Genomic DNA, 24,678 nt, shown 5'->3' with positions numbered 1-24,678 from the left:
TTGGTGAACTGAGATTCCAGTTCGTTCTTATGGAAACGAAATAAATGGCAGATCACCTACCGTCAGGACAGGGTTCCTTTTTCTGCAGACAATTGCCGTTTATGATCGCCTTATCGCAGCTGTGGCATCCATTAGGGCCTATGTTGTTCTCAGGACCGTCGCAACCACCCACACAGTTTTCGTGACAACTTTTGCACAGACCGTTGTCATAATACTTCGAGGACGGGCACTCTGGCACGCAGTACGGTCCATCTCGGGCGTGTTTGCATTTCTTACAGTGCTCGGCATTCGGTCCTGTGCAAGAGCCATCGCACTCCTCGTGACACACCTTGCAGGTCTTCTCATCCGCTCGATAAATTCTAGATAATGGGATGAATTTCTTTGAATTATATGTCCCTTGGGTGGCCGAATAAGGGAAAACAAAGTAATATACATGGAAAGAGAGCGAAAGCATGCGTACGTGAAGCAGAAAGTCAAAGCCTTCTCAGGTATTTGCAGTTTACCTTCGATCCACAATCTGAGGTAGGCAAATTTGATATACAGAAACGTGTCATTTATGTTAAGATACAATTGATACGAATTTATAAAGTATTTTTGAATATGTTCGAGATTAATCTTACCCTGGCGCGGTGCAGTCTTGAATGCAATCGTTTCCTAGAATGAAGTTCTTACAGGACAAACACTGTGCCGGACCGGGCCCCCAACAACCTTCGTCGGAACATTGCTCGTCGCATATTAGTCCATCTTTTACTGTAATTGTACAAGGTATTTGTATATAATATATATTTATATTATAAATTATTAGAGAATTATTAGAAGCTGAGTAGGCATTGCTAGAGTAAGTCGTACGAAGGTGTACGTGATGGAAAGTATATGAATATATAAATAAAATAATGTTTCCAATATTACACAAATTACTACGCAACATGATAATTCTTGAAATTTAAACGCCCCAAGTATAAACTATATTCTACTTCTCATTTGATGGATTAGAAAGTAATAAGTAGTAAGTAAGACTCACTGCATTCGCTTTCGTTTCGATTGTTCGACAACAAGCTCTCATGTTCCGATGACTTTTTGATTCTAGCCCAATTGATACTTTGCGCGTAACACAGATTCTTGTTTTCCAATATCGCTATCGATCCGGAGTAGATTTTCTTGAGAGAGCTGAGTCCGAAAGAGACCAATGACGTTTTCACCACGTACAGTGATGCGAAGTATTCCGTCAAGGTTCTTCCACCTATCACTTCCAGATTCCGGAAGTACGATAAATTCTCGAAATCCTTGTGGTCCCCTTGGATATTTAAAAACCCTGTGATCTCCTTCAACGTGCTGAACACCTCCAACTTGTCCGGATGCATTTTTTCGTAACGTTTGCCGAAACTGAAATTCGAATACACGTGTTGGAATCCTTGAAAGCTTTGGTCCAGAATCGTGATCGATCCCTCGATGATGGTGCAATCCTTGAAACTGTCGATATTCCCGGAATGTACTTTCTCCACGCCTTTGCAGGTTTTTGGGCAAGGTCCGTCGCAGGGAACGCATTCTCCGTTCAACGCCTTCTTCTTCGGCGGACAAGATCTTACGCAAGCTCCGTTGTCTTTTAAAAGGTGTTCTGGACACCTTCTCACGCAGGTTGCACCATACGCGTACTTCCCGTCAGGATTAGCCTCCCACGAGTACGTCGTAGGATTGTACCTGAAACGATCGTTGTAATCCTTACTCGGTGCGGCCAAAGTCATAAAACTTGGGAGTTTCCAACTTTTTAGCGAGTGTTCCTTATACGATACGTACCGGGAAATCGATATTGGCAAGCGGGAAAGATTTATCGATGATAAGGATACTGTTGTAAAACGCGTTGCCGAGTTCGAAACGCGTGGTAAATTCAAGAAACGCGTGGACATCAACGCGGGTTGATAGACCATTCTTGCGTTTATAGTTTCCGACTATTCGCTCGGATGTAGAGGCCACGAAATATCATATCGTTGTTACAGGACATTATGAGGCGATTGTTGGGAAGATTCTTTACGCGAAGATATTGTTTTTTGTGATGTGCAATAGATTTGAACAGTGGATTCTACCATTTTAACCATATATGTCGGAATTAGAACATTTACTTTTCTATTGTGTTTGATGTTATCATTTCAATTTGATCATTTAGGATTCAGGACATAAAAATCCGCGCGAAACATTCCATTGGTACGATAAGCTCCATATTTAGATATTTATCGATTTTACTTGTCAATCAAAATGTAAATCCGAACACAATCCAAATTTGTCCTGGTTCGCGGGGAGAATACAACGAGATAGTTCACGACGGATCAAAGAGATAGGGATCAATCTACTTACTTTTGCATGGGCGGACATTCCTGGGTGCATACACCGTCGTCGAAGAAGTTCTTGCAGGCGATGCAGTCGCTCTGTTTCGGGCCTGTGCAGCCACCAGCGCAAAAAAGATGGCAACACTCCCGCGGATTGGGCCCGAAGCACCTGCCCTGCCAACACTGAGGCGAACAGTTTGTCTTGGAATACTTCTGACAGTTCTCAGGCCCCTCGCCCCAACAGCCTTGCTCGCAGCTCTTATCGCATGGCGGACAGGCGCGTTCTGGCGACGTGAAATTGTACACGTAGGAGTACGTTGCACTCGGACCGGTGATTATTTCTTCCCAGTTGATCTTTTGGATGTGGCACAGGTTGTAGTTGTTGTATATGCCCACGCTGCCATTGAGGATATCTGGCAACGACACGCGTGATTTAGTTATGGTGTATCATATCGGTGAGATTTCAGGTTTGTTAACCCTTTACACTGAAAGTGCTCCTCCCAGGCACAGACGATATTTCGGCAAAAAGCTCCAGTGCAAATGATTAATTAAGAGTGTAAGGGCTAAAGAAGGCAGAGAGACAGATGGGAGAGAAGGGGGTGAAGGAAAACAGAGGATGGAAGGACACAGCGAAACTTGAATATTACGTTTTCGCTTATTAAAAGAGAAAATCGAAAGATTCGTTTACCTCTGAGAGCCGGCATCTCCAAGTTCTGCATCTGACACATCGTGACGAATAGGGCGAACTCCGTGTCATGAATGGTAAGTTTGAAGAGAGTTCTGCCCCGTATGATCTGCAATCGCGGCAGAACGACCTTTTTGACGTCCACGTGGCTGATGAGCACGTAACCGGTGACCTCTCGTATATACTGGAGAAAGCTGAGATCGAAAGTCTCGTTCTGGAGCCATGTGATCTCCAGGTTGCCGTCGACGTAAGTACAGTTGGTGTACCGGTCTCGAAGATTCCGATAGTGATGTTGCTTGTTGGACGGAACGGAGAGGCGGCCATTGGTTCCAATGCAAACTGTAACAATGAAAGGGAAAGCTTTTAACATAAATACATACGTAATAAATTATTTTATGTCATCGAATGAGAAATTTCATGAAAGAAAAAGAAAGAAGATAAGTGCAACAGAAATACAAGTAAGTAATTTAATAGTCTCCAAAACGATTCAGACACTTGTTTATCAGTGGAGATCTTCTAGGTACCATTTGAATTTTCATGTTACAAGAAGAATATCGAATTAAATTAAACACCATATAACAATATTTCATTATATTAAGTATATTATACAGCACGTATACTCGCGCAGTTTAAAAATCACAATTGCGAAACGTTCTTAGCTATATAATTAAAAGGTTAACGGTCTTCGTGTTCCACAATTTATATGCGGTCGAACAAGGTACTCAAATGTCAGTGTTTGAGCAACACGTGTAGTAAAGTGCAATAAAGCTTACATCGTACGGTAGGACTATTGATCCAGCTACGGTGACATTTCGTAAATGACTAAGATATAGACTGGTCGCACGACTTCCGTACGTTGACGGTTCTCTGCGTTCATAAGATCATCGAGTGGAACGGTCTGAGGTTGCCACCCACATCGTCGAAAGCGCTTCTCCGATCTATAGATAGCTTTCTAAGCTTTGAAAGCAAGCCGTGGCAGTGGGCGAACCACTTCCATAACTCGCGTGCACACGCGCCTGATTTTGTTGTACAACTGACAACTACCGTACGTATCAAAGTCCTGCATCGAAGATCTTGTGACCACGCTTTGTCTATCGATGCTGTACGTACACATACGATAACAATTATATACGTGTCGTATACTTCGTTTCATTTCGGTTAAAAAAGATCAGTAAAAATTTTTGCTATCGTTACTAAAAATCGAAAATTAACTTAACGATTATTAATCCGTTCTCATTATGAAACATATCATACACCATCTTTAAAGACAGGTAGTTAATGAGAACACGATTAAAGAAAAAAAATTGTTTGTATCCTTAAAAATAGTTACTTGTTATAATTATGAGAAATAGTCCGAGTCGCTATGTACCCTCAAGACGAGGGACTGAATATCCAAAATTCCTGCTTCGTAATCGTGTTTAATTCGAGCCGAGTAGTTCTGAAACTCGTTCGCCAAAAACCTTAATAACCTCAATTATCATCCGTGCGATCGATCGCGCCGCCAATTTCTGTTCGATATCATTCATAACTTCGTTAATAACCGGAACATGGAGCGGCATCGAGGTAAGAGTGGACGCGCCCTGAACAAAAACGATCGCCAATGATCGACAGACGTCCGAACACGATCCGCCGTCTTCCCTTCGGGATTTCTTCATCTGTTTACGTCTTTGTCCCGGTGTGGCGACGAGATTCGGCCCCGGAATCGTACCGTCGCCCGCGTCGCGGCGCATAGTCGCACGTATCGGGCCCGACTCGGGGAATTCGGTTTTGCTGCGTAACGCGGATCGCAAACGGACGCGACGCTGCGTTCCATCAGCGGTCTTAATCTGGTCGACCGATCGGAATCATGCGAAAATAATTGCGCAACGACATCCTTCTTGCGCATCTCGGTGACCACTGCGCGTAAAAGAAGGCCAGACGCGACGAACACGTCATCGGGAGAGTAGGACGTATAGGGGGGCGAAGGTGGAGAAAAGAAGGGAAGAAGCGTCGGAACAACCGGACCCTGGTATTTCGTACTGACCAGATGCTGCGACGTAGCTTGTGCAAGACGAATGCAGAACGCGCGTACCAGCCCACGGCGCCACAAACTTTGAGAATGCGGATCGACCGTGGATCTGCATCGCTGCGGGATTCTTGCCGGCCAATAAGCCTCGCGGCCCCCTCGGACGCGTTTTCTGCGCTTCGACCGCTTGGAAGATTAATGTCCTAATCGTTGTGGAAGATAAGAAACAGCGAGGATTTCTTGCGAAGGAGACACAAGGACTAGCTCCTGATTGCGATGTTGGCAAGAACGTTAGCTCGCGCAAGAAGTTCATTAGAGTTATTTAATTTGTCGACGTTTGTCGATGGGACCTTTTCGCGTCCCGGTTTGCAGCTCGTTAGGCAAGTTTGTCGAATGTGACTGATAGAAGTTGGTTAACGACAGTGCTTAAACAGTAGCCAACCAGGGTTATCATTTTATTCTGCGTCGCAATATGTTTTTCTCAACCTTGAACAGTACGTTGAGTTCTTTCGTGGTACTGAAAGCAACACATCGTTTTATGAGGAATAGAAGCGGCTCGATTTACACCATTGGGTGATCATGTACGTATTTGGTGCATTGTCAAATATTCTTGTACGGCATACCGGTGTAATTATCGACGTTTGTTCGCATATAATTCTACTGGCTCGATTGTTAGTCGCGATATTGGTTACGTCCGCGTAGAACAAGACTCGCGATCAGTTGTGTGTAAAACTAGTTGGAAGACGACTTCCGCTAACCGGAGGCGCCGTCGGCTTCCTTTTCAGGCAACGCCATGTTCAGGACTCTCGTACATCACCCTGGCTCGTCTGTTCGTCTGTTCGTTTGTTATTTTACAACAGAATCGTTCCTTTCCACCTGTGTGTTTCCCTTTTATATTCTACACGACGTGTGCGCCTCTCCGTTCCACTTTGCTCCGTGACGAGCAAGACGGCCGTACGATGGAAATTCTTACGGGAGGAAGAATATAAGGAGCACTGGTTCCCAACCCTCCGGGGACGTGTCCATCTCGTTCCTCTTCTTCTCCCCGCGTTTCTTTGGAACTTTTCATCGGCGCCGTGCGCTCACGCTCTCCGCTTCTGGTCGTGGAATCAACTCCAATTCCAAGAACTTTGTAAATTGTTCGATCTTTAAGCGTTCCAATCTTCTTCGATACAAGAATATTTTGTGCCAGATTTGAGAGAACATAATCGATATATAGAATGAAAATTGACACATCGATTGTACCTTTGTGCGAGTTTCTGCTTCTGAAAGAGCACGTTCGCTCGTTTGATTCATATTTTTACGAACATTTTTATACCGTAATATATCACGAAGTGTTAACAGTTTCCGTTCTCGATAAAATTCGGACAAATGGATAGAAGGAACGAAAGAAACGCTTCGACAGTAAGTCTTTCCAATGGTTTACTCCGAGGGATCAAAGTAACTCCGAAAAGCCACAAGCCGTCGTAAAAAATCTACGATGAAACGCAACTCCTCGCACTTTGGCCCACGCATCAGAAGCGAAGTCGGAGGCTTCAGGAGGAGCGCGAGAGCTTTCACGAGGTTTCGAGGTAACAAAATTACGAGACAGCCGATGCAACCGCGTCGCGTCAACGGTTCCCGTGACGCGTCAAACAGAAAGTTATGTCGCAATGAAAAAAGAAAGAAAAGAAAAGAAAAAGTAAGAAGGAAAAGAGAAAGAAAAGAATAAAATAAAAAAGAAGAAAACAGAAGGGGTACGCATAAGATAACCCAGCGAATGGCTGGACCCGTTTAGTCGGGGGAGAAAAGTAGTAGTTGGGAGCGGTGAAGAAGTGTCGGTCGAGGTCGGCCAGCCAACACGTTCTCTCTCGTTCTCGGGCCCAGGGTCCAGCCACGAAGTCCACCGGCGAATTTCGAGCCCCGTAGGGCTACGGAAACGTGGCAATTATCTTCGACAACGGGGTTACGAAAATTACCGGGCCAACTCCTCGGTCAGGATTAAAATTCTCCTAAATTTACGATGCCTGCACGCTTCTGAAAGACAATGGCAACGTATCGATTACGGGGTAGGGGGCGCGAATTCTCCTGTAGTTCGCCAATTACCTTCGCCAAGTTCTAGGAACACTTGTCAAGGTGTCGGTTTTCGCACGCCGCGCGTGTCTTTAAGTAGATGTTTATAGGAATAAAATTAGTGAATTTAATGGCGGTAGCTTTTAACTTTGCTACGTGCAGGTTTAAATTTTAAATGCTAATTTTCCATAAATACATAAAATCTCAGTCTAGTAATCGTATATTCGCTATACTGCACGCAATAACCCATACGTTTCGTCTTCGTTCGATTCCTTATTTACAAATTTCACCACCTCCCCCGGTCGGCTATTTGATGCTCGGATCACGCAAACAAGCCACCGTGTCTCGTGGCGATGCATAATGTATCATCGATGGATCACCATGGACGATGTTGGAGCCGCGAGGATCACCGGCGAAGAAAGCCATCGCCACGTGGACTCGCCAATGAGTGAAGCTGTCGACAAAAAGTTCGAGTCACCGGCTCGTATCTGAGAGGAGGAACAGCCAGAAGGAAACAACACGAAGGAAACGAGCGAACGAGCCGACGACGGCCGCGAAACCGAAATCCCGCGGCGAGGGCTTCTTCTGTGGGCGCCAGAGTTGTACGTACGCTCGCCGTGTGCCCGGCGACCACCTTCTAGGAGAAGGCAAGCACCGATTTTTATGCGCCACTTTAGGACGCCATTAAAGGCCAAAGTAATACGAAATAACCGCACGCCGATGGCGGCGCCGTCGCCGCCGTTTATTTCGCCTCGTAAACATCGATACGCACCGTGCAGCCTCTTCTTCTCGATTCTTCCCCGCCGATTCGGGATCTTCTCGTGCGGAGCCGACCCTACGGCAAACCCTACTCCTTCGAAGGAATAAAGACCAGGTATCGTAAATGCGCGAAATAACCATCGGAGAGCTCTGGTTTCTTCCGACGCGGACCAAGGGAGAAAAAGATCGGTGGTGAGAAGGGACGCCAGAAAAAAGGATGAGTGGAATGGTGGGGGGTGGGAGGGGTAGGTGGGAGACAGCCGACCGGACTGGAAGCTCGAAGGGGAAACAATAATTTAGGAACACCCGTCCGGGCGAGAGACCGAACGCCGAGGAACAATGGGCTCCTCCACCTCGAAGGTGAAACTCGTCGTACCGCACCGAACACCGAGACACTGATTCTCTAATAAAAGTCACCATGTAAACACGAGTTTGCCATCCTCCGCTCTGCGAGAGCAAGCGTTACGAGCGCTGACTCCTGACATCGAACCAATGGGGTTTGGACGAACAGTATCCTGCTTCGTTGTCGCTCTATTCCACTCTCTGTTTTGCGAGAATTAATGCGTATGTTGGCAGCGTTTCTTTGTTCCGACGCTGGATTGATTTGCATGAAGGAACCTGAAGCGATCTTTTTGTGGATTGCCTTTGTATCGAGTGTGGGTGATGGGAATTATAGATGAGACTTATGGTGGTGGCTTCGGTCGTGATACAGCACGATTTTTGTAATATGTCTCGAATGCGAGAATGGTAAAAGTTTGTATCACATTTTCGAATGATTTATTATTTCAAAATGAAAATTAAGGGCGTACCTACTTTCGTATAAGGTTTGCGATCGATAAGGTTTTCTAAAGAGCCACCGATCTCGATGTAGATTTTGATGATAATTTAAAACTCGATTTAACGTTAAATAAATTACATCCAACGGCGTTTAAGGGAGGTTATATTCGTGTAAATTGCGAATCCGACCTGTAATCGAAACATATGTACATGAAAGATTTATTGCGTACAGCGTGCTAAAACGAAGCATCGAGGCGAGAGATTCAATAAAACCGAGTAACCAGACCAGAAAATGAATACGTCAACGCTACGCTCGAACCCGATGTGTAGTTCGCAACGTTAATTATCGCACTGTTAACCAAGGAAGGTTAAAATTTGCAACAACGTCACCTTTTCAGATTAAAAGCAAAACGATATTAAAGGAATCGTTTGGCTCGCAGGGTATCTTTGCCAGTGACAAAAACGGGTTTGCTTAAGCGAAAAGCAATTAATCATCCATACGAGTTCCCGGTTTGCGTGTAATCTCCCGTTCACCGTGAACACGCTCGAATCCACTGGCAAAAAGCCGATGGTTTCGTCGCGAAAAAAGAAGGGAATGAAACGAGAACGAAATGCTCGGACTTCGCGGTCTGACACATATTTATGCAGCCTGGAGCTCCATTACCGTGCCACACTTCTGAATATTACTTCTCGAACAAACACGCCACACTCCGGGAATAATATACCACCTTGGGATACCGAGACCGATCTTCGCCTGCCGGTGCTAACCGCATTTTCTACTGCGCTCCATTTTCTCCCCTCGCGCGCCAAATCGACCGCGATTCAAATAACTTTCGTCCCGCTCAGTGTACGAAAGGCAAACACGTCGATTGTTCGTTTCGCGATAAGGGAACTCGAACGATCCCGTAAGAACCGGTTCGCGACATTCCGCGATCTTTCTGCAAATTCGAATATATCGAATATCTTTTTTTTTTTTTTTTTTATTCTTCGTGATCTCCGCGCTATCTTCACGCGGTATTCGCGCAAACCTCACCAGAAATCTCATCGATGGTCCTATTCGTTCTGGTTTCTTTCGTTTCTCTTTTTCTTGGGTATGCTACGAGACCAGATTGTGAACGTAAGACGGAAGATTACGACGAACACGAAGCAGAAAAGCATGGTACTGCTCCATGACTGCAGCTCTCCTGTAAATTTGACCACGTCACTTCTCGCCGTTCTTCTCGTGTTAACGGAGAGTATCTTTCTGTTTTCGCAGAATCTTCACCAGAGCTCGCATCGATAGACTCTTTCCCTTCTGATCTCTGCTTTTTTTCATTTTAGACACGTTACAAAAAAAAAGTCTCGAATGTAACACGGAAAATTACGATGAACACGAGCCAGAAGAACGACGAATCGCTTCGTCACTCTCGATCAAGGTGGAGTCACGGCCGCCATGACCTTGCACGAGGATCGATCTTCGCGCGGCGCGGAATTGAAGAGCGAAAAGAAGGCCGACGCCGAGCGGCAAATAGAGTACCAGTTCGAGGATATATAAGTGGTTCGTATACGTTATAAGCCGTAGCATAACCATCCCAGGGCGTAACATTAATAGCTTTATGGTTTATTGCTTTCGAGTCTGCGGTTAAGCTTCTCTCCGCTCCCTGCGGGCGAGCTATGCGTTCGAGTCTCTTAGCGGGATAGGCCCATACAAAAAATAATAAATAAATGTATGAACATTTCATTGACATTTTATTTCAGAATGTAATTTCAATTCGCGTTCTTTCGAAATTCGATTGTATCCAATGCAATCGATTCTAGTCGGAGATCATTATAGATTTTTGATCGTCACGGTCTTGCGAGCCTGGATCTCGTTTGCAGTAATTCTAATACTCCATGACAACCAATCCTGCTCTGCGCTTTACATTATTCCAGTTTCAGTACACGCCAATTAGTTGCGAGTAACATTTTAATTGCAAATTCCATTTTTTCATCGATTTCCCTCTCTATGTTTTCGGTGCTTTGTAATTTTCAACTTCACCGAGTCGGCTGTGTATAGATTGCTAAAAGAATGATCTTGTATTTATCTTTAACGACGCACTCGATCATGCTATTTTTGCCGAGAATCATGTGGAACGGGAAAGATTCAACAGGTGCTCACGTAGTCATTACGTAATTTGCACAGATTGCAAGGTACTAGCGTTTCCAGTCGATACACTCGAAAAATCTTTGTTTTGTAAATTCGCTGTGAACGTGATAGATATAAATTGAAAATAATACGAAGTCAAGCAGCAGATCATCCCAAATGATATGCTTCGAGTGAAACATTCACGAAGGCGATACTTAACACACAATGCTCGATATATAATGAATTACGTGAATAATTTTCTCATTATTACCTGAAATCGACTTTGAATTAGCTAAGTCGATGTGTAGCCACTTATATGTCGTTAACGGAGTTAAACGGAAGTAAGATCATAGAGAAAGAAAAATTTCCATGACGTAGATCGGTAATCTACTTTCAACTTTGTTTACTTGAGACGTGGTTCTTCGACGAGCCATTGAATTTAAAAAAAGACGAATTACAATTTGTAATAGATGTTAATCCATGAGTATAAAAAACATGTTATTTCACTGGTTTTCATTTCATCTTTACACAAGACTCGCTCGTTAGTCTTTGTTGTTTCAGACTGTATCGACGATGTAGGAATGTCATGTTGCTTTTGGTATCATTTATTTGTAACATTTACAGTTTTGAAAATTAAAGTTGTATGTAATGAACCTCGCCTTGAATATACGAAAAATGATTATGATAGTTTTATCAGTTCAATGTTTGTCAATCGTAACTCGACGTAATTATACATTCCACGACAATTTACATTTTAAATATTACTCATTGTGTTCGCTACGCTCATGCTGGTAATATTGAACACAAAATTACCTGCAAATGAATTCAACCATTTTTTACAAAACAGCTATTACACAGGTATTTTCACAAGCACGGAAACTGAGAAGAAAACGAATCTAATAGATAGAGCTTTAACTGCTCTAAAACTTTCTCGATCTCAAAATTACTATTTTCTTTAGTTTCTCGTACTTATTCATAAACTTTATTTCGATTGAAAGAAGAGCAATATCGATCAATCCTTTCAGGACCAAATATTTTAAGAGCCTATGAGAAAAATTATTATTTATTAATTACGTACAGTGGAAACACATCTTTTTGGATGGTTTTGTAAAGAAAACACGATGCACTAAAATATAATATCCAGTTTACCGAAGATAAATATAATCAATAACGCGCTGCATCAGAAAGCAATACCTTCTTCTTGTTCTTGCTTCTTATTTTCACAGATAAATCAATACGCACGTCAACCGAAACGTAGTAAAGTGCGCGATATTTAAATTCTCTGGAAACAACGCGGCAATCAGCATCGCTCGACGAGAGTCACATTTTCTCTTTCCATCCGCGTAGGATAATACGCTGAGGGCAGAGGCGAGAAAGTAACGACGAATCGAAATGAAGTACGGAGGGTAACAGAGTGGACGAGGAACGAACGACTGCATGTGGAATGCGCTTTGTTCGATCTTCTCTCTCGGATTCGCGACTTGAATGTTGTTCGTGTCTCGTTCCATCGTTCCTCTCCCTTACCTCAGGCGGTAAGATTGTTTCTCGATCCTTCTCGTTCTCATCTCACCTCGGCAACCTCAGCAGCCGCCAGGCTGAACCTCGCGCGTTTGTCGAGGGCACGCGAACTCGCGTTTGCCCTCCGAGAGGGTATTAACTCCCAGCCGCTGCTCGTACACATCATTTCTCCTGTCGCTGTCTTTCGTTCTCCGCAAATCTACTGCTAGTTTCTACTCGCTGATTGCGAGAATCGTCCACGAATTATCCTGACCCCTTAAGCATAGCGTTTCATCTTTTTCAGTACATCACTAACAAAGTGACTGAATCTAGCGTTAGTATCACAGTGTAAGAAACTTCAAATTGAAAATTGTCGCAAGACTAACGGTAAGAAGAAGATCAAGAAGATGATGTAGAATTTGGGAATAAATAATGTTGCGTAGATCTTGTTAGAAAATATTTAAAATATATCGTACTTTGTAAAATGCCGCTCAATTAAGCTAAATTTGTACATTGATGAACGAAAGTAATTTCCTTCTCTCCTACGTCCAGAAACAAAGTTAATTGTATTTTCGTTAATTGTATTTTGTATTAATTTATATTAAGCGTATTTTCGGTTTCAAGCGAAGAACTGTATTATTCCCGATTCCACGCATTAAAATAAGTCGTTGTATTTAATCAATCGGATTCTCAGGCAGACAAAAGGTTTTTATTATTCGTTGTTTGTTTTCCACGTGGCACGCTGACTTTCTATGAACGCTCGTAGAAAGAAAAATTCACAATTCGATTCTCCGATTTCTTGGTTCAAGAATAAGAGTTTAAACGAAGATAAAACTTGAATAACATAATCGGCTTTTTCTAGCGTGTATTCTCATGACTCTGAAAGACAAAGAACAGATAAGAGAAACTAGTTTGTGGTCAACATGCTGAAACAGTGATCCGTGTTAACAATGGAAGTAGATGCATATCTATTTCGATTTCATGGTCGAAGGTCATGCATGAGCATAACGACTGAAATACTATGGTCAAGGTCGTTACGTTCGACCTTCCTTGAATTGTCGAAAAGGTAAAGCGATAAATTCCACGATTTTTACGATCCACGAATGTAAATGACACAAAAATAGATTTACGTCATATTTTGCATTTTATGTTGAAACAAGTATGTATTTTGTACTTTGTTTCTTTAAATACGATCGCAAGACCTTCTATGTAATCTTGTACAATGACAAATCGTTATATAAATCACATTTGCATAATATATCACGAGAATTAATATTATACGCACATTAAGACAGAAGGTTGGTTATTTACGACATAAATAAATAATTTATGATATGAGCGAGAGAAGAAAATCGTAGTAATAGTAGATTATAAATAGGAAGAAACTAATGAGAATATATTATATAGCGTTATACATATTATAATTATAAAATGGAAAATAGATTCTTAGAAATTTGCAGAATGTATAGTATACTAATAATAAGAGGATTTGTGTAATTATATTCGATGTTCAACGACTAATTTGTCAGTGAAATTATTCCAGTTGCCCACAGCTACTCATTAGCAGCGTAATAAGAGGATTAATGAATTCGATAATGAGATTGTGTCCTTTCACTATAGAATATTTCACAGTACACGAATGCAAGAAACGTTGTTACAGCACTTAACACGTCATTCCTCGTAAAAAATGTCACGTATACATAAATCTTATTACCAGCCACATTCTATGTTTTTTTGAATTTTCACGTTGCATGGTTACTTGTGTACTGTGTACTCTCTCTGCCTGTTTTTATTATCGCTAAAGGCCAACACTAATGGAACACGATTAGGTTAAACGTCGATCGAAGCATCAACCAGTGAAAGTGACTTTCACCCCTCCGAGGATTCTGGAATCTTAAATTATCGATACCACAGCTCGTAAATCATTTCGTTGGCGGTCTGAATCGCGGATTCGTAATGGCCGACGTATAACTCGCGCCTCGGATAACAATCTCTTTTCTCCCTTTCGAGCGGTTTCGCCAACTGCGAGGCAAGGGGAGAGATTTTAATATACGAGCGGGCCGAGATCGGTGTAAACCGACCAACTCGTACCTATGGAATCTCCGAGCTGCAGATAAACACGCAGATACGAAAACTCGACACGTTTGCTCGGCAGTCCCTCTTGAAAAACGCCTTGCATAAGGATTTTCGTCGGGATATTTTAATTGCCGTGACGAATGGTGCTCGCGAATCCTTGGGTTTATTCGTTTCGAAATATCAGGGGGCTCCGTTGCTTGGAATTATATTTCGGTATAGCGTGGTTAGATGAAGATTAGAGAACAGAGCTGCAATAGACTTGCTTCACCAAAAACAAGAAAGAGTAAGAAGGCAACAAGTTGCATTAAAACTCTCTTATATCTTAATTGAAACTAATTTAATATTCTCTCTCTCTCCCTCTCTCTCCCTCTCTCTCTCCCTCTCTCTCTCCCTCTCTCTCTCCCTCTCTCTCTCTCTCTTTAAATATAAACTCCAGAAGGATCTAAATTACTCAACGTTCTTGAAATATTTTTCTATTAAACGAATGACTTTTTGAACATCATTTATCAAACACAATGCAAAACATTTTTCACGAGCCTGTCGAATTCGAGATGCATCTCGGTCTCGTTATATTATAGCATCGCTTTTTCTTCTTGGTCGATCGCGGGGTATCCGGTTCGCCGCGTTCTCCGATCGAGGCGAACGTCTGACATTTAACACGCGGCGCATCGAGCCGAGGCGCCTACAAAGGGAATCGGTCTGTGGTGGATCCAGAACACGAGACCTCGCGATCGATCCATCCAGTGTGAATCGCGTATCGGGCGTCGACCACCCTTGAAGAGACGTACATCTTCTTCCAGCTTTTCTCCTTTCTTATTCCACCTCGAGAACCAAGAGACACAAGGATCGCGATGTGGATGCATTTCAGGCGTCATGGATCTCGACACGAAGAGTATACCTACTACCGTTCGTTAAGTATTTATTTGCGCATTTTCAAATTATTGCACATATGTAAAATATGTTCGGAATGAAACTTTTGAATCTGATTTTATTTTCTATAATGATTAATCTATCATTTAATAAAAAAGCAATAATCGAGAGAGTAGATGAAAATTGATCCCGCTGCTCCAGCGGGAAATTGTATCTATACAAGTGACAAGTTAAACGGCTTTAAGCTTGTCTGTTTAACGTTAAAAGTAATTGAAACATCTGCTTCTAGCATCTTTTAAGGTTTAAATAGATTTTACGAAGCCTCGGCTATTGTTTATAAATAAACACGAAATTTGAGTAACGCAAGTGTATCTTTTCTTTTAGTTTAAATTTAGCGGAGCATTTGACACCAGTTTTAAGAGGTAAGAAATTATTTTTTTATTTTATTTTATTTTGGTTATTTTACAATTTGTCCTTATGGACATTTGGTAAAGTGTTATATCTTGTTGGTGAAGAAAAAAAAATAAAAATAAAAAATAAATATAGCAGGGTGCCAACTTCGTTTTTTCTAAGTTATATCTTTTATGAGGTAAGAAATTAATAACAGAAAAACGTTCTTCGATCGAAGCTTTGAAAATATAACAAAGATATCAATCTTCCGATCCAACTGTATCAGGAATCGAAATATTTATAGTTACGAGTGTTCATATTGATTTCTTCCTTCGTATTTTGCTCGGTATTATTCAAGGTTATCGATGAGTTTTTCCGCAAGTATCCTCGTAAGTACGATCGATCGATGATCCTCGTAGTCGTGGTATGTGGGCGTACTCTGCACTCGACTTCCCTCGAGTTCATTGCAATAAGCGAGCCGATCTCAGCTCCCTTCTATTTCAAATCGATAACCCGCATTTCTGCTTCTTGCCTGGTTCGCGGAGCATAATGGATTCGACTTATTTTATCGAGACGGAGAAGCTACAGAAATCTATCAGGGTTGGTTCATTTGTTATGGGGCTATCTTACGCAATCTCGACGAAGCTTTCTCTAAAGAATCAAGCTAAATGGAAAACGTTTCTGCGAGCATTCATACAAAACGCCCACGCTTGACACATTTGTTTCGTGGTCCGATCCGATGATAATTGCAACGTTGCAAGGAGTCTGTGATTTACCAGTTCAATCACTCGCATTGAAACAGTATTTTTGACATATGATAAATCGTGCAAGATTTAAATGTGCTTAGGGCAGTTATCGATGATTGATGATACCTACTCGTTATAAAGAAACTAGCGTCTGTTTCCTTGGTTTCTTATTTCATTCTAAATTGCATCGGGTTTAATCACTTTTGCAAGATCTTTCGAGTTTTAGGTTCGTAATGCTATAGAGATTGAGTAACATTTTGCAATTTTTCCATCAACAGCTTATATTTTTCACGAAATATCATTTGATATTGTTGAAGTGGTCACCACTTCTAAGAAAACTCTACATCTGGTCTTCTTCATTTTCTCGAGCACCGAAGCCATCGACAACGTATAGACAAAAGACTGGGTCGAAGGCAGACCATAAACAGTAGACAGGCGACGATGGCTTCGGGGCTTTCAGCCATAGGGTAACACTGCTAGCGTGCGGATCGGGTGCAGCTCAAATTATATTCCTACTTGTACTTCGGTCAAAGAAGAATTATCCAAATTCAGCAATAGACACAGCACAAGAGTTAACAACCACCAAAACCCTCTAATTACTCAACTACTCGACACATTGGAACAGATCCGCAGGCTAAAAAGACATTACACTTTGGACCTAAGCACTAGATTCAAATAGAATCAAACATACTATAAACACTTATTAATCATGTCATAGTACCACGTCAGATAAATTTATTTAAAATTCCCTAACGAGAATTGATTGTAAAATAAACGCAAAAAAAAAACTTGTACTTACACTTCTGTATTAAAATATATTTTCTACCTTACAATTTATCCACGCGTTCCTCTGTTCATACATCTAACAACCTCAACAGATATAATGCATAAAACCAATATTAGCAATAAGAGAAACAAAAGAATCGACCTGTTTTAAAAATAAACTTCTATTCTCTGGAATAATATAATAAAATTGATTGGCACTGTGAAACGGTTAAAACGAGAAGCGAATTAAAAATCGGCATAAGCTGATGAAGCAAAAACTCGATAAACTTCTTTTCAATTCGGAAAACCCATTTTACGGAGACCTGTAATAGTTAGCGGTCGTTAAAACACGACGAGTTATTGCTTAATTGAATGGCGGAATAACGACTCGTTCACGTAACGTCATAGCTCGGCTACCGCAACGAGATTCTCTTTATCACCGCGCATACACCTCGTTATCCTCGCGTCATCTGTCGTAAATGATTTTGCCACTAGTTGTGTGAATATATGGTATATGTATGAAAACGAATATATCGCGATTATGTACCTGCCACATCCGAAAACCCAGACGATGGACACCAGTTTTATCGACACGCTTTATCTCGACATGGTCCGATACTCGGTTTAAGTTGGAGCTCACCTCGAAATCGTACGTCACCAAGAAATTCCGAAACTTTGGTCGCAATAACGTAACACGTGAATCGTGAATCGATAGAGAAAATGTACAATGTAAAATTCTGTCATAAGCAAAGCCAGGAAAATTGTACGCTTCGAAATAAGACGAAGATTAAATGTAATAAAATTGCATTACAGGCTTCGTGTTTGAAAGAATCAAGTTCGAAAATTTGTCTAGTATCTATACGCGAAGTCGTTTAATTTCTAACTAGACAGATTCGATAGACTAAACAGGAAGAGAAGTTCAAAAATGTAGCGAAGAATAAAATCTCTTCCTTCGAGGCCTCATTTTCGAGGAGATAAAATTTGAACATGTTTAATCTCATTTTTATTTATATATTTACGTATATAAATGACTTCACCTTAACTTAGATTGTACTAGGAATTAGTTTTGGAGTCGTTCTATCGCGAGAGAATAGATCGCATCAAGAATTTTCCAGTTACGAAAGTATCGGGCTCGTTAAGAATATCAGCTACGATAGAATAGAAGAAGATTCGACAAAGCGTTGCAAATAGATTCACCGATTGTGGAACGAGGGATCAGCCCTTGAATGCGCAAAGACCCGCAATGCTGTACACTGGCCATTGTTCGATCCATCGAACTCGACGCCCCACGAATCGTTCTCGATTTCTTCCCGCTGTTCTGGATTTATGTTCGTTTCGATTACCTTTGGCTACAGTATTCTTTTTGCGCTTGAAACGAAGAGATTGCACGCGAGAGATTGCGATCGGCTATTTTCTCGCCCGTGCTTTATTCCTGCTTGCGGTTCGGTTCTTCAATAACGCTTCGGAATAGATCGTATCGATATAGCGTTTGAAGATCGAACGATGATTTCTGTGTACATTATATTTTTTAAAATACTATATTTAATTGTTAATCGAAATTACTATACAATATTACGATGCTTGATATTTTGCGTAAATGATCCACGTAGCGGTGTTGATGCTTCCCTGAAACACGTCGATGATGCCAATTATTAGTTTCTCTAAATTATGACCTTCGTGTGGCATCAAAAGCGAGTAACATTCTCTTTTCTATGAATAAATTTTACTTTATTTTCGAATCGCGAGTCTCCTGTTCTCGCGTAGCAAAGAACGGTAAAGGATAATTTGTCAAAGGTTTCGCTGTTCGCAGGTAAGAAGAAAGCGGACCACCGCACAGTTCAGGACAGGTATCCCATTGCAAGAAACAACGCCCTGCATCTTGTGAATTCTTGAATGCTAGCTCTGAATGCAAAGCCAAATGGTGGAATTCCGTTTCCGCCGTGAAGGACATTTGTCGACCATGTTGAGCTTACGCGCAACAGCGTCCCGCGACCCGTTATCCACGGAATGCAAGCGGCGGATTTCAAACCGCGACAGAGGCGATTACAGAGCAATTAAAGTCCTCGAGACACGCGAGGATATCGGTGGCAAGAACATGAGATTGATATAAACGGTGCGGCGTTCGTGCCGAGACAAGAAAGCTGATTTCCCACGTGCGCCACGCCATCTCCTTCCACTTTCCCGATCACGATTTCGCGTTTACTGCCTGTAACGGACGAAGCAACAGGTATTCCTTTGCTGTATCGTGCAATTTTCTTCCTTTTTACGATAATAATATTGGATTTTTGTAACCGACATCGATAAAATAAAGTAGCAATAATTTTTTCTGCAAAAATGGTATCTTCTATCCTGTGCAAAAATTTGAGAAATTATTAAGACAAGAAGTATTTTGACATAAAAGATATAACTTAGAAGAAACGAAGCTGGCACCCCGCTGGGGGTAGCCACCCACATGCTATATTTATTTTTATTTTATTTTCTTTTTCACCAATAAGATATAACACTTTACCAAATGTCCATAAGGACAAATTGTAAAAAACCAAAATAAAATAAAAAAAAAAGAAGTATTTTGATGTTACGATGAACGAAGAGCGGTCAAGAAAACGTGCTTAGTTTCAAATAAAGACAATTTTGGTAAAACTGAGTTTTTGTAAAAAATACAAAATGTGGCTTATCATCATGTTCTTCTGTAAACTCTGTACGCGTATATTCATTACACTTTCACCAAATATTCGATACACCATAAAAAATCGCGTAATCTCGCCGGCGTGTTAGGCGTGTTTGGCGTGTTTACAAGGCTCGAGGAATGTTTCACGACGCACCAAGCCGACTTACTCGTATCCATTTCCCCTTCGCTCGCTCAATCTCTTTATGGCTCTTCTCGATTCGCCATCGATGAAAAATCCACCTACTCTTGCCTCTCACCCTCGCCGCCGTCCACCCACCCATTTTCGTAGCTAGACCTGTAGGAACCCTAATGGAGAACGGCTGCTGTTCGCCATCCATCAAATGGTCAGGCAACCGCGAAGCAGCCGAGGTGTCGGCCCGACTTTCCGACCGCCCCACCTTTCGACCCGATCAGAACGATCTATTCTTCGCGAATGCTCTTCACGGGAGATCGCCAGACGTTCTATTGCCATGGGAAAGATAGATCATTTCGCAGTGGGTCGTTCCGTTTATCTAGTCGAGATCTAAACGAGAATCGTTCTATGCTGAATCCGTATATCGAAGGACGATTGTTCTGTTGTGACGCTATGGAAGATACGTTAGACTGAAATGGAACTAATTCATGGTATACGTATATCGTAATTAAATTTATTCTTTGCAGTAGCAGTTGATTAGCATCGATAGGAGGAGTATAATATTAAAAGGTTTTAGTGGCAGTACTTGATAATTAACTGAACGTAAATGTGCGAATTGTAGTGGTAACGATGTTTATTATTTGCTCTTCCTGGTTTCAGCGAATTAAACTACAATGTGCGTGAGTTAGAGTTAAAGATCGTATCTAGCAAAAAATTCTCTACTGCTTGAATTCCTTACAAATCATAAGAAACTAATCATTTTACTGTATGTATACCAAGAGGCTCGAGTAAATGCCTCAGAAAAACAACTTCATTAACTCATTTCCACTATCTTCTAAAAGGAAACTCCTTTTAAGAAGCCGATCCCTAACAATCATACTTCTCCGCAATTCTGCCAGCAAGGCAAAAACAATATCGTTACTTGAACGAATCGAGTCGCTGACACGCGGCCTATTTAAGAAGGAAAAGGAAACGAGCCATGAATCGTGACGCGTAACGAATGGGCCATTTTACCCATTATTAGTACGCACCTGTGGAAGCACCTGTTACCATCGTCCCTAGGGCCTGTCCATTGGCGCGCCTTGTTTACCCCCTCAGGAGAATTGCGAAAGGGATCGAGCGAAAATGATTAATAGGACTCGCCTCTCATCTGGGGCACGTGGAATTCACTTTTAATTGAATCGATTTTATAGAATAGTTTGCGCAACGAACGCGCGCTTTCAACGCGTGGCGATTCAATTAGTGAATTCTTTGTCGATCTGCACGTGTCACCGTACCGGTCAAATGACTCGGAGACGACGATCGGTCTCGGACGGTTAAATAATAGAGAAGTAACCTCGTGGTCGCGACGTTTATTACCGTGAACAGAAATATCTCGATCCTGTAATCGACGCGATTAAACTTTGAATGGCATTTATGTGATGGTTGGCTGAGACGTTCGATGCCGGACGAAGTTTAACAGCGATTACCACCGGCATTTATTACGTTCGTGAGGCGTTTGGTATTTCTGTCGGGCAGTCGGAACCCCGATACGCGGGTTACTTACGGGCAACCAACTTGACCGGTTGTTCGTTGACGATACGATAGTCCAGATGGTCGAATTACCGCTTTGGATAGACGAGAAAAACTGGCCGTAGAGCCTATGAGAAAATTTATCCAGCTTTAATGTAAAAGGATCTTTCTTGTTATCAAGTATTAATAGGATTTTCTTCCTTATTAAGGAAAGATTAATAGGAATTTCTTTCATCATTTCTTTCGTATTTAGTTATGAAAGAATTCGATGATCCTGGTTCCCGAATAGCGTAGATTAGAATTTGTAATTTTATTATGTTCTTTTATAGTCTTTACATCGAGGCTTACGTAATGGTTATAAAATACAAATTGCGATTATATTAGAAATTTTCTTAAGTTCGTACTTTAACATTCGATCCGTTCTTGACGTTTGTTCGAAGTTTACGGTTGGAATGTCTGTAATTTCGTAATGTCTGGTTACTTTGAGACTTTTGAAAAAATTAAAGAGAAAACAGTGTTTGTTATGGTCATTTTTCTCTGCCTTTCAATTTACAGAGTTGATTAGTATGACAATTCATACATACACTGCCGGTCATATGTAATAGGATACGTCTTGACAATTTTTACAAACACCGTAATTAACCATCTACTCTCCCGCATGAAAGAACGTGGTGCTTCTGCAACTTTGTTGCAAACACGAGCAAACGAACAAACAATGAGACATCCTTTGGAATCCCTGCACGAAGATGGTAGAAAAACGAAGGGAAAAAATAAAAGGAACGCTTTCTACTGTCTCCGAACCTGTCCCGATCTCTTTCGAACCCCTACGTCAGGCGCAATCCCACGAGTACATAAATATCTGCCTAGCATATTGAACGGTCATATTTCATGGGGAGGCAAAAAAAGCGAACGTCCCTCGGAAATTCAACGTCTCAATCCGTCTCTGGGATCTCGTCAATATTCCGAGCGGTCAATTAAGGCATGCCTCCCAGATGTCCCTTTCCGATCCTGCACATACACGTTGATGGAGTTGTTGTCCACCGTAGCGAACATTGCACACGAGGTGATCTTGCATCGCGTTTATCCTACCACCATGTCCTCCTTCTCGGTTATTGCAACATTAGTTCGCTAAACTAAGACGGTTGAAAACGCGAGTGGCTAAAATACGATGAAGTTGATAATAATTGATAAATGAAGAGGACGATTTAAAAGCGTAGGAAGAAGAAAATGTTGAGAGGAGTATCTTACATGTTTAGACGTCGTACCATAATAACGATAAATTTAATATAAGGAATATTAAAAACTTAAGTTCGGTGATAATACACGTGGGATGTTGAAAATATGTCGAGAATATTGTAGGTGAAAAATTTAATCGATTAAACGTACGAGGAGAAAAATAATTAAATCTTTAAAATCCGTTACTTTTTTACTATACTAAAATAATTCTAAAAATTCAGTCACACAAACGTTCTTATTAAGATATTTTTCTTCCTCTTCCTTCAGCCTCCATAGATGTTATCAATGGTAGAATCTTTCAAATTAGATACTTTATCCCATATTAAAGTTCTTTCAATAACTTCCTTATTAGAAGCAATATTCGTTTTTCGTCTGTAATGTTCGCGAACCTCGAAATTCATTCGTTTCGAGTACCAAACTTTCAAAGATCCAGTGCCAATAACTTCTTCATTAGACAGAGAGCTTTCGAAAAACAAATCAAATATGCGGCGTTCGTAAGCCTTATCAATTCCATTCTACACATCAGCCATCACAACTCTATAAAGGCACGAACTCAAACGAGTTATTCCACAACGTGCGCAATAAAAGACGCGACAAAATTTATCTCGTTTTACAAAATTCTAATGGTTAGTTCACGGCAGCTTGTAGCCGACGAGTAGAAGCCATAAATCGGGAGATATAAAGGATGTAAATCCGAGTACATACCAAGCCTGAGCTCGGCTCTCGATAGCTGTACGATTATAATACACAGTGTGGTAGCGGTGTCGTTAGCGAACACATGTTTCTTCTTTCGAGAAACGATACGCGTCTTTAACATGGGTAATCCGGAAGATCGACGGCGTATCAGGCGCCTACTTAAAGGGAAAGCCATGGCTCGAGCTGATAGAATTAATGCGTTCTGATCAAAGACCGACCGCCTCCGTAAAAAAAAAAACCCAGTCACGAATTTCGTTAATGCAAAAGCGAACGTGACTGAAAGCGCACGAGATCGGTCCCGTTTCGCAAAAACTTATTTCCGATCGGCGTGACCGCGACTGCTTTTTACCGAATGTCCAAAACGATGTCTTCGTTAACTCGAAAATTGCATTCACGGAGACTGAGAAAGGAAACAAGGGAGGAAAGGACCGTACGACGTCCGTCGTTTGTACTCGTTATAACCATGTCATTAGTGCTGAATATGGGATGCGAGTTGAGAAAGTATTGGATATGTGGTTTTTGACGATATATCGTTATATTGTTAATTTTAATGTAAATTGTTAAATGGGATGAGAATAAAGATATTGAAAAATATCCCTGTATTTAGTAAATTTCTGGAATAACACGTTATTATTTGAACGGCACAGATGGAACGCATAATATGCCACGTTTCCTGCCTTTCGTGGAAGAGCAATTTTAAAATCCAGTTACTCCGATGATTGAAGTATATCTAAGTACTGATATTTTATTTGTCAAAAGACAGAAAATTAACGAAACAGAAAAGTAAGATGCAGAAAATAAAACAAATAGGAACAGGACGAAAGTTAGTAATAAAAAGAAATGTACTCTGATAAACTAAAGTAAAATGTATTGAAAAAAATAAATTTCATGGAAATTTATTTTCAACGGAACACTTACGTGCGATAAGAAATGCTAAAAATCTCAAATGTCAAAATAATAAAATAAATGAGAAAGAAATTAAAGTTTGACAATCCTTCGATGTATTGAGATAAATCCTCACGACCGAATAATTTTCCACACGGTATAAAAGTGGCTCCGCATTCCAAAAAAGAACTCTCCGAATTCCACGTGATAAACAACACGAAACTTCGATTAAATAACTCTTTCGGTTCATAAGACGAGGCAAATTTGACAAGTTATGTGATAACTCATCGCTGCGGTCGCTGCAAACATTTCAATTTGCCTGGTAAAATCTATGTATTCCCACAGTGTTCAGTGAGGACGGGCGTGCCGAATGCGCCATGTTAATTGGCGCTTCATTTCCAGCTGCGATTCACGCTAAAAGCTCACAGCGATAAAGTGCAACGATTAACTCGGCACGGAGTATAATTTGGCGAAGAAAAATGTCGCCTGTCTCTCGAATAT

General features: G+C 41.3%; 1 protein-coding gene across 6 annotated transcripts in view; it reads right to left on the bottom strand.

The window, feature by feature from the left end:
• The window catches only part of LOC132910452 (epidermal growth factor receptor), a 179,712-nt gene that overhangs the window by 5,738 nt on the left and 149,296 nt on the right, over positions 1-24,678 (bottom strand). For all 6 annotated transcript variants that reach the window (XM_060966173.1, XM_060966198.1, XM_060966190.1 and 3 more), the window contains 5 exons: positions 3,010-3,345; positions 2,350-2,734; positions 1,022-1,698; positions 621-750; positions 61-359 (listed from right to left, as the gene is read on the bottom strand). In XM_060966173.1, the coding sequence (XP_060822156.1) occupies positions 61-359; positions 621-750; positions 1,022-1,698; positions 2,350-2,734; positions 3,010-3,345 (1,827 nt within the window). The remainder of the gene's footprint in view (positions 1-60; positions 360-620; positions 751-1,021; positions 1,699-2,349; positions 2,735-3,009; positions 3,346-24,678) is intronic.

The sequence above is a fragment of the Bombus pascuorum genome, chromosome 1, assembly GCF_905332965.1.
Source record: "Bombus pascuorum chromosome 1, iyBomPasc1.1, whole genome shotgun sequence".
Taxonomy (NCBI): Eukaryota; Metazoa; Arthropoda; class Insecta; order Hymenoptera; family Apidae; genus Bombus; species Bombus pascuorum.
This window is presented reverse-complemented; position numbering and strand designations above follow the sequence as displayed.